General features: G+C 34.2%; 1 protein-coding gene across 4 annotated transcripts in view; it reads right to left on the bottom strand.

Annotated features, from left to right (window-relative positions):
- Positions 1 to 11154, bottom strand: part of LOC150104333 (atrial natriuretic peptide receptor 1-like) — a 263087-nt gene extending 251933 nt beyond the window's left edge. For all 4 annotated transcript variants that reach the window (XR_016548692.1, XM_090396922.1, XM_090396924.1 and 1 more), the window contains exon 1: positions 10292 to 11154. Coding sequence is in view for 3 of the 4 variants with exons in the window: in XM_090396922.1 (XP_090253048.1) it covers positions 10292 to 11015 (724 nt within the window). In the remaining variant the exon portion in view is untranslated. The remainder of the gene's footprint in view (positions 1 to 10291) is intronic.
- Between the last annotated feature and the right edge of the window lie 6026 nt (positions 11155 to 17180).

The raw sequence follows: 17180 nt of genomic DNA, 5'->3' as shown, positions 1-17180 counted from the left end.
GAACAGTCGATTCCACTGACAAATGCAAATCCGATAAAATGTTATGATCCCTCAAACTACAGCATGTCACTATGGACATGCAGCGTAAAGTTGATGAAAAAATTACTAAACAGTGTTTTCCAGCGAAAAATTTCAATATTTTTCAGATATTTCACAAAGGGATAACGGATGCTAAGTTAAACATTAACGATATAGTGGGATACCATGTACGCGGGGCTGGCACAAAGTAAGTCATTTTCTTTGAAAGTTTGAGAATATTTAGAAAAAAATAGGGAGTTTCAGATATCGCCAATTAGTCAAATTTCAGTGAAGTCGAAAGAAAAATTAGAGATTTAATTTAGTTTGTATCAAGGGATTCTTCAGAATAAATAGCATTATATATACCATTTCACGCCTTCAGTGAGAAAACCGATACATTACAATGAGGAAAAGCATGGTCCTCGTGCTAATCCTTACCTAATTTCTTTCCCTGAAGTTATTTTACCAAGTTGCATTTATTTTAAAATAGTTTGAAATTTAGGCACGCGCCTAGAATGCTAATGAAATATAAATATCTTGTTTGTCAAATGATAAACCGAAGACTCTTACGCAGATTCTTCAAAATTACGACTAAAACGATAACGAATCTGTGGACCTCAATAATTTTCGACACTTATTTCAGTTTCTTTCTGTCTTCTGACAACTAAGATTGAAGCACTGAGTGTAATTAAAGTGAAAGGAATTATAAGATACTAATACAAGGTGAAATTACAAAAGGAAGCCCTGGTAAAAGTGAAAGGAACATGTTATATCAGAAACTTAAAGTTTGGTTTTTGGTAGATGTTTAGTTAGGTTATAAAATGTAGGTATTTGAGCCTCTTCATTTACTACATCCTAATCCTTTAATTTAAACTGAAATATTATTTTATTTTAAAATACTCGAAAACTCTAAGCGACATTTTGTAAAACAATGGTGACTTAAATAATAAATTGCATGAGAAGAGCATCTCATCAAAAACTAAATAAGATAAGATTCAGGCAATACAGAAACTGAAGAGAACTGATTGCGTCAGAAGCAACTAAGATTATGAGACTTTGAATTGTATTTTGCGTGTGTGTGTGTGAGAGAGAGAGAGAGAGAGAGAGAGAGAGATCTAGCTAGTTTACCTGCTTTGAGAATGGAAAACCTGTGATCAGTCAGGCGAGCTAACTCGCCTTCTGATGAAAAGTCTTCATAAAGTTCCGTTTCTCACGATTAATCACTGCAATCTCAACTTATATTGAAATTTCTTCTCATTCTTGATAGAATCAAAACTTCGTTTTTTCTAAGGAGTGCGTGGTCGAATGAAACTCAGGCTTTACTTGTCAAGTTTAATTTTTTTTTCATCTACTGTTATGCTCACGCTGCCACAGAACTGTTTTGAATCAGGACAGCATCATTTAGATGCCCACATATACTCTGAAAAAACTTCGCCTTTAATTGTTATTAAGTATGAAAAACTGAACGAGTCGTGCTTGCTTAATTTTGATAGCCAGTGTAGAGGTTATCGTGTGCTTTTTTCTAATAAAAAAAGAGGATAAAAAAAAGTAAAATACTACTATAATCTAAGTAGCCAACAATTTATTTAACATTAAATTTAACGATTTCATACGTTTATAGTAATCTATAAATACAATATAATTCTGATTATATTCTAGCAATTAGATTAAATAGCTAAAATGGTCAAATTGTTCTATATTATGGTAATGTTTAATATGCTTGGAATTGCGAAACAAAACAGCTTAATTAAATATACTGTATAACTTCTCCCTTATGGTTTGTTTAATTACGCTCACATGCATCATATGGACTTTCGAGTGAAGTCTATGCTTCACTCGAAAGTAGTCAAGGAGTTGGAGATTTTCATTAAAGCAATTGAAAAAGATTTTCGGTTATTGCAATGAGTGAAAAATTGTGAAGAAGACACTAAAGCATCAAAGTTCATTCAATTTATAATGATTTTTTTAAGTAATTCTGTGTCACCATACCATGCTTAAATAGACTCTTTTATTTGACTTGTGATTTTCTTATGCATAATAAACGTTTTATTATGCATAAGAAACTTCTTCATTTGGTTTCGCATTCACGTTTTAAGCAACTTAAAACTATCAGGAATATTCCCATCTTGTACAAGAAATACCATCACGCTCTTGCAGTTCAGTTTCATTTGAGTACATTTATTACAGATGTTCAAATGGAACTGAACTACAAGAGCGTGACATTCTCTCTCTCTGACACACACGCACGCATTGGTTATTTCATTGTGTCTAAAATTGGAGTCAGAGGCAGCAGCGTCAAGGCTTAAAGAATAATTATTATGCAGACTGTTGTAATAATAACGGTCCGCCGTTGAATTAGCTGTACACTGTCTTTCCCTGGTGAGATGTAAGTAATAAGGATAATGGCTCTGACACGAGAAGCCAACACACGTTAATATTGTAGTGTATGTAATTAAAAGGACCTGAATGGCATTCTGTTTTGAATTACGTTAATAGTATTTCAGGGCGCATCATTCGATTTTAAAAGGAGAGATGTCTTCTAAACTTTCTTCATCCATGTGGGTATCATTCTGAAAATAACTATACAAACAACAAAACTTACTTCGTAAGAAACCGAGACATTTATTATTATACTATTTTTAATTGCAAGTTGGTAAAGGTTTGAGAGATAAATTTTGTTCTTCTGACATTCAGAATAGCAGACACCATTACAGAATGTGACTTCAGAGATGTTTTGCTTATAACCTGACTTTTTTAATTTGTCTGCTTTGCTGCTGATCAGAAAACGACTGCACTCTTTCAACCCTTCATATATCTGAATAAGAATTCCAACAAAAATATTTGTGAACACCTTTCAATAGTAGATGGCTTTCATCATTCGATGTGATACTACGATTCTACTTGTTTAAATCATTTAAAAAATTATATATCTCTAAATATATAATCAAGTTCGAAATGTTTACACACCTTCACGAGTAGGGATGATGTAAAATGAAATGGGTCAGGAGGTTATTTTTTCCTAGTTAGAGATTTGCTTAAGGTCGTCTCCAATAAATAACATTTTGTCGGATTATATCAAAGACTGTTTTCATCTCATTTCTTCTCGCACATCTCGATGAACTGAAATATTGCATTAGTACTAGAACTATTTAACCCTAACTTAGTAATATCTAATTAGTTTATTTTATTTAATTAAACTTATCCATAATAAAACCAAAATCAATAAATAATAAACAGTGAATGTTTGATAATATTTCCTGTGCTAGATGAAGATGGTACATTCAAAATATTTAGATATTTTGAGTCAAGTATTTTGCATTCTTTCACTTAAAAATGCCTGTGTAACCACAAGTAACGTCTGTGATACTAGATTAAAGAGATTATAGATTTGATTTTAGACATCTACTAGAGAAAATTTTCTAGACTTTTTTTCTAGGCCGTATTTTCTGGAAAAGAAGGACGTTTAACTCTGCATCTCATAAATCGGAGGTAGATCCTATAATACCGTTTCTCAATAATACGGTTAACATTATTCACATAAGTCAGAAGCTGTCTTCAGCATGGCTGTGCACATTCGTCGCGCATCCGACAGATCTCATAATAGCGAAGATGAAAAATTCCTCTACTGATGTCCAAGGCATCACTAGAAGTAATGCCTACTACCCGGACTAAAACAGAGCAAATGTATCCATAGTAGTGTGAAAACATGAATGCGATATATATGATAATCGATAAAAGAACTTTAAGTTAAAATTTTAGCAGGTCGAAATTTTAGGAACAACTCCTAGCAACCGTTACGAGAGCAAATCTAGAAATAATGAATAAATCACGAAGAAACGTAATTCAGTCGTGATTAAAATTCTAGAACTTACAGAATAAATGTTTATGAATACCGAACATGTTCTAAGAGAATTAGAGAGAGAGAGAGAGAGAGAGAGAGAGAGAAATTGATATTTACATATGAAACCGGCACTCACTATCAACGAAAAAACACATTTATGGAAGTATCTGGAGTGCTCTAGACGGATTCAAAACCAGCCCATTAATGCCGTATTGCGTTATTCTGGCGACTGCGCCACAGAGGCACTAGTCGCATTGGGAACTGCAGATTCCCTTTTAAGGTTAATGGTGTAAATTACATTAAAGGAAATCATGTTGTAGAAATCCATGGCACGATAAGCCGCTAAATAAGTCTGTACGAGGAAAGTCTTATATCAATCTAAATTAATATTTTTCGTGCAGTATCAAGAAAGTGTGAGGATTGAAAAGACACATCCAGGATATGAGAACGCTGTTCAAGAATAAACGTAAAACCACTCCTCAATACTTGATTGCAAGAAGCAACAAATTACTGCAGGAAGACAGGAGAGTTAAGGGTATATCAAAATAGTAGCTCTCTTAAATGGAGAGCGTTGAATAATAACTGATTTCATTTACAATCTCCATAAATGACTTTTAAAATAACTTTATTAGCCAATTTTACATTGTCCTTTTTATTAGCATGTTTAAATCTTCCTTTGCAATAATCCGTTTGCTTTTATAGACTTCATTGCAATGAACAATGTGGGGAGGGGAGCGTTATACCTAGATAGTTTCAAGACTCATCTAATTCTGGAACTATGTTAGGACCGGTGGGTTTACAGAAGCATTCTGGATATTGTTTGATTTCTTGAGATAATTAGAGGAGGTTATGAACAGATTAATATTAACACAGAAGAGGGCAGCTGAAGTAATTTCATTTAACAAACGGAAAGACAATTATCTAAAACAATAAGTAATACTTTTTTTATTAATAGTGAATAGTCCTAAAGGATTTTAAGAATCTCCTTGACCTCAAGTTAAAATATACCAATTCAATACTATCTGTTTCGTAATATATGCTATGGTGATGTATTACACGCATTATAGGCAGAAGAGATATCAGAGAGGAGGCGGAGTACCTCTAATGATATCACATAACGGAAGTCCAGTTAGGGTAGAAACATAAGAAAACAATGACAGTAATAACAATGTCCCATGTAGCGGTGAGTTTGAGTCTGTCTAGTGTGAAGTAGAGGTTAACAGAATGAAATATATGGTGGGATGTTGCTACAGTCCTGGCGGCTCAGTTGTAGGGAACGAAGAAATGCATCGCCAATTTAGCCTTATGGGTACCAAATGAATGATCATTATGGATGACTTTAATTTTCCAAACATTGATTGGGTAGAAGAAAAATTTCATGATAAGAAAAGGAATTTATTGAATCGTTGCGAGACAACTTTTTTAAGCAGCTTGTGAAAGAAGGGACTAGAAGGCAAAGAGTGTTGGATTTGCTCATAGCGTCAAAAGGGGTCTCTGTTAAGAATATGACTATTGATAGTGATTATGCTGTACTTTATTGGGAAGCATCTACTTGTATTGAAGCTCCGATTAAAACAGGTCACATGCTGAACTAAAACGTTTGAAATTATGAATTATCTTTGGTCCCATGGTATCAGTTACTGAATGGGAAAATTGTTAGCAATGCATGGGACTCTTTGAAATATTGCTTAAATGAGGCAGTTAAAAGAGTTAAAAGACCTCGCATACAGAAATGGGCAGACAAGATAGTGGGTAGGTAAATATGCTATACTTTGCAAAGAAGGGCATGGGTTTATTAAAGGAAGGCAATGTTTTAGCAATTTGCTCATATATTATAACAATGTTACGGCCGAGTTGGATAAAGGGAATGGATACAATATGATAATGTTGGATTTTTTAAGGCATTTGATAGGATACCACACGAAAGGCTGTTGCATAAACTGGAGAATATGAGATTGGAATATAAACTCTAGACTTGGATCAGGGGATGGTCGACAGACAGATATCAAAACGTGGTATACAGTGTGTGTGAATCTGCCAGATTTAAGGTGACGTGGTGTACCTCAGGGTTCAGTCCTTGGGCCATTATTGTTAAATCTATACATTAATGATATCAAGCAGGATCTACATCAGACTTGCAATTGTTTGCCGATGATGCGAAGATAGTCAGGGAATTCAGGGATGCTACTGATATTTAGCAATTACAAAATGATTTGAATAGGCTGGAAATTTGGGCAAACGAAAATGGCTACCAGTTTTATCTTAGTAAGTGTAACGTTATGCACTTTGGCGTGATTAGAGTTCCAGCGGCATATTATATTATATTATCGGGGTTGTGCTACAAGAAAATGAAGAGGCAAGGGATATTGGCGTATTGGTGGATTGGAATTTAAAGTTTAAAGGTAATATAGCAAAAGTTGCAAATACAACTCAGAGGATAATTGCGATGTTGAAGCGTTTTTTGACATGCAAGGATAAGGAAATCATTTTGCCTGAAATAGTGTAGAAGCTCGTAATACTATGAAAGGATGGTGACTATTTGCTGTGCCCTGTTGAGTGGTGAAATTAAAGTTACAGACAGAAGAATAGAAAATTATTCGATAAAATTGGGTGAATAACAAGGAGTCATTGAGCAATGTAACCTGTTTCTCTTGAACAGGATCTAAGATTAAGGTCACAGAAAAAAATCTCATAAATGTGGATGAAATCTTTTATTTATAACAGAGATCTAGATACAGCAGAGATCTAGTAGTTTTAAAAGATAAGACAGTTATTTTCAATGGGTGGGGCTGTTTATTCAAAGCAGAAATGAAGAATTTAGCACAACTCTTAAAGAACGGAACGTTCCTAACACTAACGTGGGGGTTTGTCTGCATGATCGTGACCGAAGTATTTTAATTTTAGGGATAATTCTTTCCAGCAAGTAGATGTTCTCTCAGTAAATTACTTAGGAATTGCAAGGCTAATCGTCGCAGACTGTTAAGACTGGCGCTCTATAATCTATATTCTTGCTTTTCCCAAATAACTTTAGTTATCATATTGATAACTGGGACTGTTAACATACAGATTTGACATTTAAACCTCGTGATATTTAAAATATAATCAGCATATTTTCTTGCTAGTTTATAGTTTATTTGTTGTAGCATGAAAAATTACAGGTACGAAAGTGAATTTCTATTATCATACTTTCTGATTGATATTATACATAATCGAATATCCAAATCCATTTTAAACTAATAACCAGAATAAGAGCTAGTTATTGTTACCCTTAAATATACAAAATGAGGATCAAAATTTTATTGTTTACTTCAGCTAGATTAAAATATCAATGTATCTGAAAATAAAATTTGACAAAATGTAATATTCTATCTAACGCAATGGAAACATTTACTGCTACTATGTTAAACTGAGTATGAAACGCTTACCAGATAGTAAAAAATGGGTTTCCACACGCAGTAGACATGCAGAATGAAGCCACGAAAAGCTTACTGAATTAACTCAAGCGATTCAAAATGCTTCAACTTTTCTTGAGGAACAAATGTTTTCATGGCATGGAATGACAATATTGTTGCTAGCTGCTGGTTCACAAATCAGTATAGTAGCACTGATTCTACGTAACTGAAGTTTCGTAGAATCAGTGCTACTACAGTGCATTCTTTAAACATTTGCTTTTCAGACAGTTTAGTCTATCCCCCCCTCCCCCCAATTTGTGAAAAACATGCAAATGGGAAACGAAAGTAAATATCTTTATAATATATTGAAGTCATGTAGAAATAAAATCATTGGTTTAAAATCACAAACCAGAATTTGTCAAATCCAAGTAGTAAAATGTAATTATTTTATAAATAAATAAATTAAAAAAATGAAATTGTTTATTCATTTTTTTACGTTCCAAAACTATTTGTTCAAACTATTTTATGTTCCAAAACAATTTGTTCATATCTCATCGGTTTATTTGATTCTGAAGTAAACTGCTTGGAAAAAAGTCATGGACACCACCATGTGAGGAACAAACAGCCATGATGCCATCTTAATAGAAGATGTAGGACCACTTTTCGCGGTAATAACTGCAGCAATCCTACGAAACATACTTTCCAGAAGCGTACTATAGCGATCAATGGAAATTTTCATCATTCTTTCTGTAAGGATGTAATGAGGTTCTGGACTGTTGTGGAGCGGAAGTCCCTTGATCTCACACAACGCTCCAGTTCATCTCACAGATGTTCATTAAGGTTAAGATCCGGGCTCTGTAGAGGCCAGTCAATTGTGGTGACGTTCGTCTACATACACCGCGCAGGTACAGCAGTAGCCTTATGATATGGTGCATTGCCTTGCTGAAAGAGACAATGGAAGAGAATATTCGGATACCTCTCAGAGTTCAATGTTCGTGGCACCGAAATCAGAGGTCGAAGGCCAAACCAGGAAAATCAGGACGATACCATTACAACGCCACCTCTGTATTTCATAGTTGCAGTTACACGCTATGGTAAGAGACGTTCACAAGGCATTGGCCACACCCATCTGCTCGGTAGTGGGTGTACCGTGATTCGTCACTCCATAACTCAGCTTTCCAAGCTTACACCTCCCACTCTACACGCTCTTTGCACCGCTGACGAAGACGCTGCATACTGGTTCGGGTAATGAGGGACTTGCATATTGCGGTCCTACTAAGAAAATCCTTGTTATCATCGTCGGTATTGATTGTTTGTATGCAGATTCGTGTTCGAGTCGATGCCCGAAACTGTGGATTCAATGTGCCGACCTATGAATGGCTATTTATGCATATTATCCTTCATAGATTTCTAAGGTCACGTTCGGTGAGTGTTTTGAATGGTGGATAATCCACTGCCAATAGCACTCGACTCTGTGTGCTTTCATCTCAGTATGGTATCACTGATTATTGACTTGGGGATGGCCCAGTTTGTCAACAATTTACCAAACAAATGTGCATGCAGCATGGCGTCCTATCACAACGCCGCTTTCAAACTCCCCAGTAACTTTCTTGCAACCATTTCTTCCAGACACAGTAGCACTGCTTGCGAGCATCATATTCCTCCAATGTATACAAGCTACAAACATGTGACTCCTTACATGGCACGATGCACCTTACCCATGGGTGTCCGTGGACTTCTTTCCAAGTAGCGCATATTCGCTATTGCGTTCCCTGATTTCCTTTCTCAAATAGTATTTATATTACCCAAATGCATTTTTGTGCAACATAAATTCCTGTCTTTAAAGGAGATTTCCGAACTTCATTTAGATACATTATTGTTTGTGAGATTTATCAGGTGAATATCTCTCTAATCAACAAATTACTAGTTCGAACCACATCATAGGCATGGATGAGTGGTGAAGGAAGATGAATTTCGTTAACCCAGTTTGAGACCACATCCAGCTTATTGAGTCCTGAAGTGATATGAAAAATTCCCCTGTTTGCTATACTGAGTAAGCCGTCTGGAATTTCTGACCTTAGGCTTACTCACAATAGTAATAATAATACAGTACTAATTGTACTACAGGCTGACATTTTATGAGTGACATTTTATACATTTTATGAGTGACTGTGATACAATAATATACTTACTGCTTGCAACACTTTTTTGCCTATCCTGATCCTTTTCATTTAGTTCCAAATATGACTAGTCTCCACGAAGACATACTAAACATCACTAAAAATACGAGTACAACTGGCAACAAATAAGACGTAATTCTCTAAATTATGATCCCTTGTGTGCACTTAAATGCTGCATCTGGATTTTGTTAATGCCACTAGGGAATATAACATTTATTAAAGTGAAGGCTATATCTCTTCTAATCTAAAGGAATTTGACAAAAAGTGAACAACTTGTTTGAGAGTAGCATTCAAAGAAATGTTTCACACGAATTATAATTCAGTTGAATTATAATTCGTGTGAAACATTTCTTTTCACACAATTGATTTTCATGATCATTAAAAATCAACTGTTTTCAAACAGCTGATTGTGAGACGATGCAGCTTTAAAATTAAGTGACAAGCAATTTTCGAAGGTTGTTTTATAAATTAAAAAAAAATGAAGTTGTTCATTCATTTTGAACCATGCAAAGAATCCATGCATATAATATCCTAGAATTACTTGTCTTAATCTTTGAGCGAAAAATAAAAATGCAGTTTCTAGAACAAAAGTATTGTTCCCTTCTTCCCATTTGGTTTAGCTCATCTTTCCAAGAAACTAAAATATTTTGATTCTGATGGCCATTTGCATGTGTTAAAACTAATCTAAAATACTTTAAAATAAATAAAGTGAAACATAATACATGCAATTTTGTTTTGAGAATGTTCTTGATTGTATATGTGCAATATATAAATATGTTAAACACTGTATATTTGCACCTTTAACCAAGCATCGGTCTTCGAAACTAAGTAAATAAAATATCAAGATTTTTTCCACTTACTGCGAGCTTTAAGCGATACTTCCTTTAACAACGCCCTGAAGTCGTTATCTGGTTTCGTTTCATCAAATTTCTTATGAAAAAACCGACTTCCTAAAGCAACGTAAACGGCTGAAAGAGTGAAATAGCAGTTAGAATTCCCTTTGTTGAGATCTTCATAGTTATGAAAGATTAACGCCACTACGTTCCACAGGAATTTATCTAGCACCTGAAGAAATATGAGACCTATTTGAGAATAGGAACCGTTCATTCTGGTCATGAGGCGGTAATACGGCTGCTTTAAGTCAAAATTGTTATTCTGACCTCCGGAAGTTAACAAAGGCAAATCCCACACTACCGAGTAGCGAGCAACTGGCGCCAAGACGTACGGACAGAGAGGACCGAAGAACACATCTGCGTGTGCGGATGTATAGAATTCGAATGCGGCTAAAGGTCCGTAAGTGGAGGAGCATTGCGTGTCCTTGTAAAGAACTGTCATTCGTCGGCCTCCCTGCTTTTCCAGTGTACGAACCGCATAAAGTATCGAAGGTAATATCCTGTGAAGTGAATAAGGTTGCGTATCGTCATCAGCAGGGGCCAGAACAGCCAAACGAATGGGACGAGGTCTCGTTTCTTCTACAGACCCCGACAGATTGAATTCGCTGTGCTTGCCTGATACTATATAATGACAACGGACAGAAATCATAAAAAGCAGAAATACTTCGTTTATCATAGGATACGGATGCATTCCTAATGCTTTTCACAACGTACTTTATTTACGGTGACTCATGCTTTTGAAAAGAATAAAAACTTTCTTCCAACGAATCGGAATAATGTAAGATTGCTAGTTACTCATATCTTGCCATTGCCACTTGAAAATATCTCACTTAAGCGTAGAATTGCTACCACACCATGACAATCAGAAGCACCACAGACAGGGAGCGCCTGTCGGCACATCGCTATCCACTCGGGGAAGTCAGCTATGTGATGTAACCTGTTGGCACACGCAGCTGTCAAAGGAAAGAACAGAGAACTCCATACAGCGCCCTCTATAATCTCTCAGGATAATAATGCGAATACTTGGAGAATTCTCCCCTCAATTATTTAATGGTGAAAATGGAAAGAATAAAACAAATATTTTACACATAAATCACTTTTTAATCACTCTTATTTGATACATTAATAATAATAATAATAATAATAAAATGTTCTTCCCCACAAAGGTTAGGAACTATCGCCAAAGCGTCATCTCGTTTTATGGATCTACTGTATACAGTACTTATCTTCATTTATTTTTATCTTTAAACCTCTTCGTTATGCATCACGTTGTATTTTATGCAGTTTTTTTTTTTCAGAATAATGATTTTTTTTTCTTGAAGAAGTCTCCAATTTCCAGACTTTTAATTAATACTTGATTAAATTATAGAAATACATATAAGAAACATGACCGAAACTTTGGTAAATAAAGTGGAGTAAATATATGAAAGATTTCAAACTAATTGCTCTCTTTTGATAAAAATCTCTACAAAGATTTCAAGGAATCTTAACGAATGCAACTCCGATTGCGAGAACAAATCTAACTGAGAGATTTGTGATTTATATATACTATTCACAATCAAAATGAACACGCATGAACAGAAAATACAAAAATTGAAAACCTTCTGAATATTTTTAATTAGCCAGTTTTTAAACATACACTGTGTATATGATGAGAATTGCACAGTGGCACGTCGAACTTTCAGTATCAAACAGATAACTAGGAGGTAACTCTACTCGCTACTGCTCTATAATCACAAAGGAAGGGGGACTGTTTCTAGTTGTGTGCTGTTCCGTGAATCCACATCTTGATAGTTCACAAATTTTTTTTACATATAACATTGTTATAGACAGAAGAAGAGAAGGTATAAATAATACTAATAACTACAACACTTTCAGATGTAATATTGATACACCAAAGGTATTATATCTTTGGCATATTTAATTACCACCCTTGATATCTTTAAGACACTCACTAGCTTTGCTATTTCTCATGACTATAATCAGAATGAATCATTTCAATTTTTTTTTCGATTCTTTTTTTAATATGTCCTGCTTATAGTGGGCTTGTATTACACTTGCTAAATTATATCTTGTGTTTTCAATCTCATTTTATCCACGCGTAAGCAAATAAAAGATGTCTCAAAATATCTTCACGACAACGGTGTATATAGAGGTGGCTCACAATTAGCTGTCTTAATATTCTATAATAAACAGCATATCCCCTATTCGGACGATATAATATAATACATTATGGGATGGATCACCCAATAGAGAAAGAGAAGCCGGTCCAGACAGATTTCTGCCTTTGAGTGAAAAAAACAAATAAAGTTCATAAAAAAATGACCTAAAATGCTTCTAATTCATAAATCTAAAGTGGATTATTCCAGGATACTCAGCTGTGGTTGCGCGAAATAACACTATTGACTAATACCTCCACTAGGCGCAGACAAAATCTTATGTTGCCGAACCTTGGCTCTAGCCAGCAGTAACTTACTCTATTTTTAAAGATCCTGAGCGATCACTCTAAAACTCATCTCTAAGATTATTCTTAGATACTCATCCTTAGTTTTTCCACTCTGCTGATTTCAGCACCTGCCTAAACTGTTACATGTGCAAACCTCGGCAGTAGACAAAAGCCAACAACTATACCTAACTATGGCGTTAGATACGAGATGCTCAGAAGGAACCTACTCTACTCTGCTCTACTCTTCTGATAAGCTCCGTTTTCAATCAGAACAAGCCGCAATGTGATCGGTAAATTCTTGCTTTACATAATAATAGTTCAACAAAACCAATAAAATGTTAAAAATTTTTAACGCCATCGATCTTTCGAAGGCAAACAGTTCCCTCTCTCCCTCTCTCTCAGATAATCTAAATTTCAACGCTGCAACTAAAACGTGAACTGTAGAACTCACACTAAGACAATAATATATGTCTGTTAGTTTTTTTTGCCCTTCCCCTAATTCCTCCGAAATCACTAATAGCTGTGAGCTAGGCGGATGAGTCCAACTTGATTAAGATTCGAGAAGCGCTACTTCTACCCACCGAGTTTTTCTAATCTCCTTTGGGGATATAAGATTTTTTTTAAATTTAAAACGTTAGAGGAGTTACTTGTTTCGAAACAACCACTTTACCGCCCATTAAAGATCAAATACGCACCCTCAAAAGCTTCGTATCCATCATAAATTTCAATGTAATATCGATGGTATTACAATTTTAATATGCACTTCGCATCCATGGTAATATGGACATATATATATACGTCCTGGCCGGTAGCGTGTTTACCCCATTTCCACAGTGAAATGAGATAATATTATAATTATCTAAATCTGAATTACTATTATTCAGTAATATTATTCAGTTATTCACTATTATTGAATAACTATCCATAAAAATGAAAAGTTTCTGCAAGTGAAATTATAATAAAAATGCAGAACTGCAAGATCAAGATGTAGCGCCATCTTCCCTCATGTCGATAATTTAAATAAAAATGAAACTGAATAATTAGAATATAAATTTGTATGTAAAGTTATTTTATTTATATGCAAATTATATGTAAGCTCAGAAGGCAGACTAGGTTATAATATTTTAAGAATTACATTTATTCAGGAAGGTGTGCCCATCTGTCCATACGTTATTACGGATAGTGGAAATTATTATCGTAATGCAACAGAGTGACTGAATATTTCCCTAATACATATGCAAATAAGATAGGGAGAATGATGAATATGATAAAATCATGAAACTTTGATAAGGTAAAAATGTTATTCCTTCATAAAATAACAAAACATGCATAATATAAAATATTAATATGAAACCTAAAGTGTTTTTTACCCTTATAAAAATCTATTCGATCTGTATGCTTTTCTAATAAACTTGTTACGTATTTACACTTAATACGTTTAATTATCGAATTCATATTTGTATTTTTTTTATTTGAAATCCATAATATAAATCATGGATTTAAAAATAAAATACAAAAATGAACTCCTTTTGAATCGCAATTCTAATCTGCTTATACGATTTGATGAATTTTACAGCCAATTGACTTATTTTTATTTAGATAATATTGAATAAGCTATTCAATATTATCTAAAATATAATTCACCTCAAGAAAGAGAGGGTGTTTATATTATTGTATACGGAAGGAAACGCCAAAGTTATTCCTTGGCAGGAGCATTCTAAAAGACAAATGAACTCTTAAGGTTTGAAAACAAACATTTTTTTCATTTTCAAAAAGAGAAATGGTCGGAAGAATTTTGATCTCCTGGAATTCCACGTTTATACTGACGTTCTAGCCATATGACTTGACATTGGACACATTTCATACTCTACACTGTAGAGTCTACAGAGATGAGTTTGGAAAAGAGATAAGTCATGATTTCATGTTTTCTTGCATCTTTCATTAAGAATTGTCTTAAAACAGAAGTGAACTATGAGTTTTAATGTTTCGAAATTATATTTTATAACTGGAGCTATTTTTTAGAAGAAATGTGATGCAAAAAATTTATACTGATATTTATTTTACAACTCTTTACATCAAAACAAAACGCAAATAGGAGACACATTATTCAAGCAGGGATGGATTTGAAACTCGAACTTTCTAAAACTCACGAGAATATAAGTGAACATCCGGATATTTTATATATTATACCGAGTATTCGTATGCACAATATTACATTTTTAATAATTTAGAGTACTGTTAATATAAGATTAGTTTTAAAAGCGCGAAAGTTATTTTAACTAGAAATAGAAAGGATCATTCACAGTAATTTCGATTGTTTAGTTAAACTTTGTATTTTCTTGGAGGCAGTTATTTTTTCTGCCTACATACGACTTGAATTTTATATAGAAATTCTCAACAACATAGTAATGTCGAAAGCATTAACTTGTTAGGAATTATCAGATTAATCCAATGTTTAATAGCGATGGTAGCAGGCTGTTGTGTGATTATGCAAGAACAATTAATGGAATGAAGCAAGGTTAGTATATCTGCTAACTGCTTGCGTCTGACAGAGTAACCATGTAACTTCCGCATTGTGGCTGCTGTCTCAATTTTCTGTTGAAGACAAATGCTTCTCGAATATCTGCTTTCAAATTTCAACTGGGCTGGAAAAAGTTGCATGTCTGGCTCTAAAAAAGATTTTTGCTTTTTTAGAGAACTTTTTGGATTTATGCAAAAAGTATATAAAATAATAAAATTAAAATAAAAACCCCTCCGTAAGCACCTCCTAGTACTGAGGTATTGTAAGTTTACATCTTTCGTGAATGGGAGTTACATAAAAATATTATACTGTACAAGCAAACGCAGTACTCGAACTATTCATTTCGGAGAAGTCACAAGCATGAGTTTGAGTTATCATGCAGCCAACATATACTATACTTTGTATACTTTCATATTGTGAATTTATTCCTCAGTTTCTTCAACATTCATCCTTTCAACTTTTCGTACACTTCATAGGTTTATAATGATCTTTATAACACATACTTAAAAACTTATTTAAATAAGAACTAACTGTTTCATCCCCCCCTAAAAACGGAGTTTCGTTGCTTACCAGATATTACCACAAAACCAAAGAAAATTAAATAAAATGGTAAAAAAGCTAGGATTATTAGTTATCTTTTAGTAGAACTTAATAAGCAAAATATCATTGAAACCTCATTATACAAGCCGGAGGATATAATGGGAAAAGATCCCATCATATCCTTCCCCAAAAATTTCTATTTTCACCCCCTCCCAAAGTATTCTCTGCCCACCTTATTAAAGGTGGGCAGAGAATACTTTGCTCACCAATAATTCTCCCACATCTCTCTCTCTCTCCCCTCAAATTTCCAACCCCCCCCCTTCCTTTCAATCATACTTCGTTTAATAGAATATGAATGTATGTCGCCACACGCCGGGATGCCGCTGAATAGGAAGACAGCTAGCTACATCCTGCAAAGGTACGTCCGAATTATTGCTCGTATGTATTCTTCATATATCTATCTAGATAAAACATCAGTAATGCTCTAAAACTGAGTAAAAAGCCAATGACATTATGAAAGGGGCACTCATAAACAAAAATAGGCTAAACAGCCATAAAAATAATAATTACTTGGAGGAGTAACATGGGAATCTTTCCAGAAGTAATACCTAAAATATGATGTCTAAATAAAAAATGAATGAAATTAAGAATTTTTTCCTATTTTATAAAAAATCGATTTCAAAGAGACAGTCTGTTTGGTTGTTAAAAAGGGGAAAAAGAACAAAGATTGATTATCAGAGAAGACCTAGAAACTCATAACAGAAAGCATAAAGTTTAAATGGGAAAAGATCCCATCATATCCTTCCCCAAAAATTTCCATTTTCACCCCCCTCCCAAAGTATTCTCTGCCCACCTTATTTTTGAAAATGTTTGAAAATGCTAAATTGCAGAGAGCTAAAGAAATTAATTTGTGCAGTTATAGAGAAAAAGACAAGTTAGTTAAAAGATCTACAAGAGATAAATAAAGGAATAATGTGGACGGATTGGCAGAAGAAGCAAAAAACGCTGCAACATTATGACACTTTTGAAGACTGAATGAGATGTAAAGGAAAATATGCTCTGAAGAAAAGAAGCAAGTAAATATTATAAGAAATAAAGATGGTTTGCTTCTACCTGAAGAGGATAGGATTGTTAGAAGATGGAAAGAACACTGATGAGATTTCAAATGTAGAAAACAGTGTAACTGACATGATTAAAAGTTCAATAACGGAAGAACCTCCCATAAGCATAGATTTAAATATTACATTAGGACCGATATCTAAAAAATGAAATAATGAACTTCATAAAGAAAATAAAAAGTGGAAAGACTTCGGGTAATGATAATATAGCAGTAGAAATGCCAATGACCA

This window comes from Typopeltis vanoorti, chromosome 8 (assembly GCF_054136105.1).
Source record: "Typopeltis vanoorti isolate ZY-2024b chromosome 8, IOZ_Tvanoo_1.0, whole genome shotgun sequence".
Lineage (NCBI taxonomy): Eukaryota > Metazoa > Arthropoda > Arachnida > Uropygi > Thelyphonidae > Typopeltis > Typopeltis vanoorti.
The sequence above is the reverse complement of the archived record's forward strand: the minus strand, read 5'-3'. Positions and strand labels throughout refer to the sequence as shown.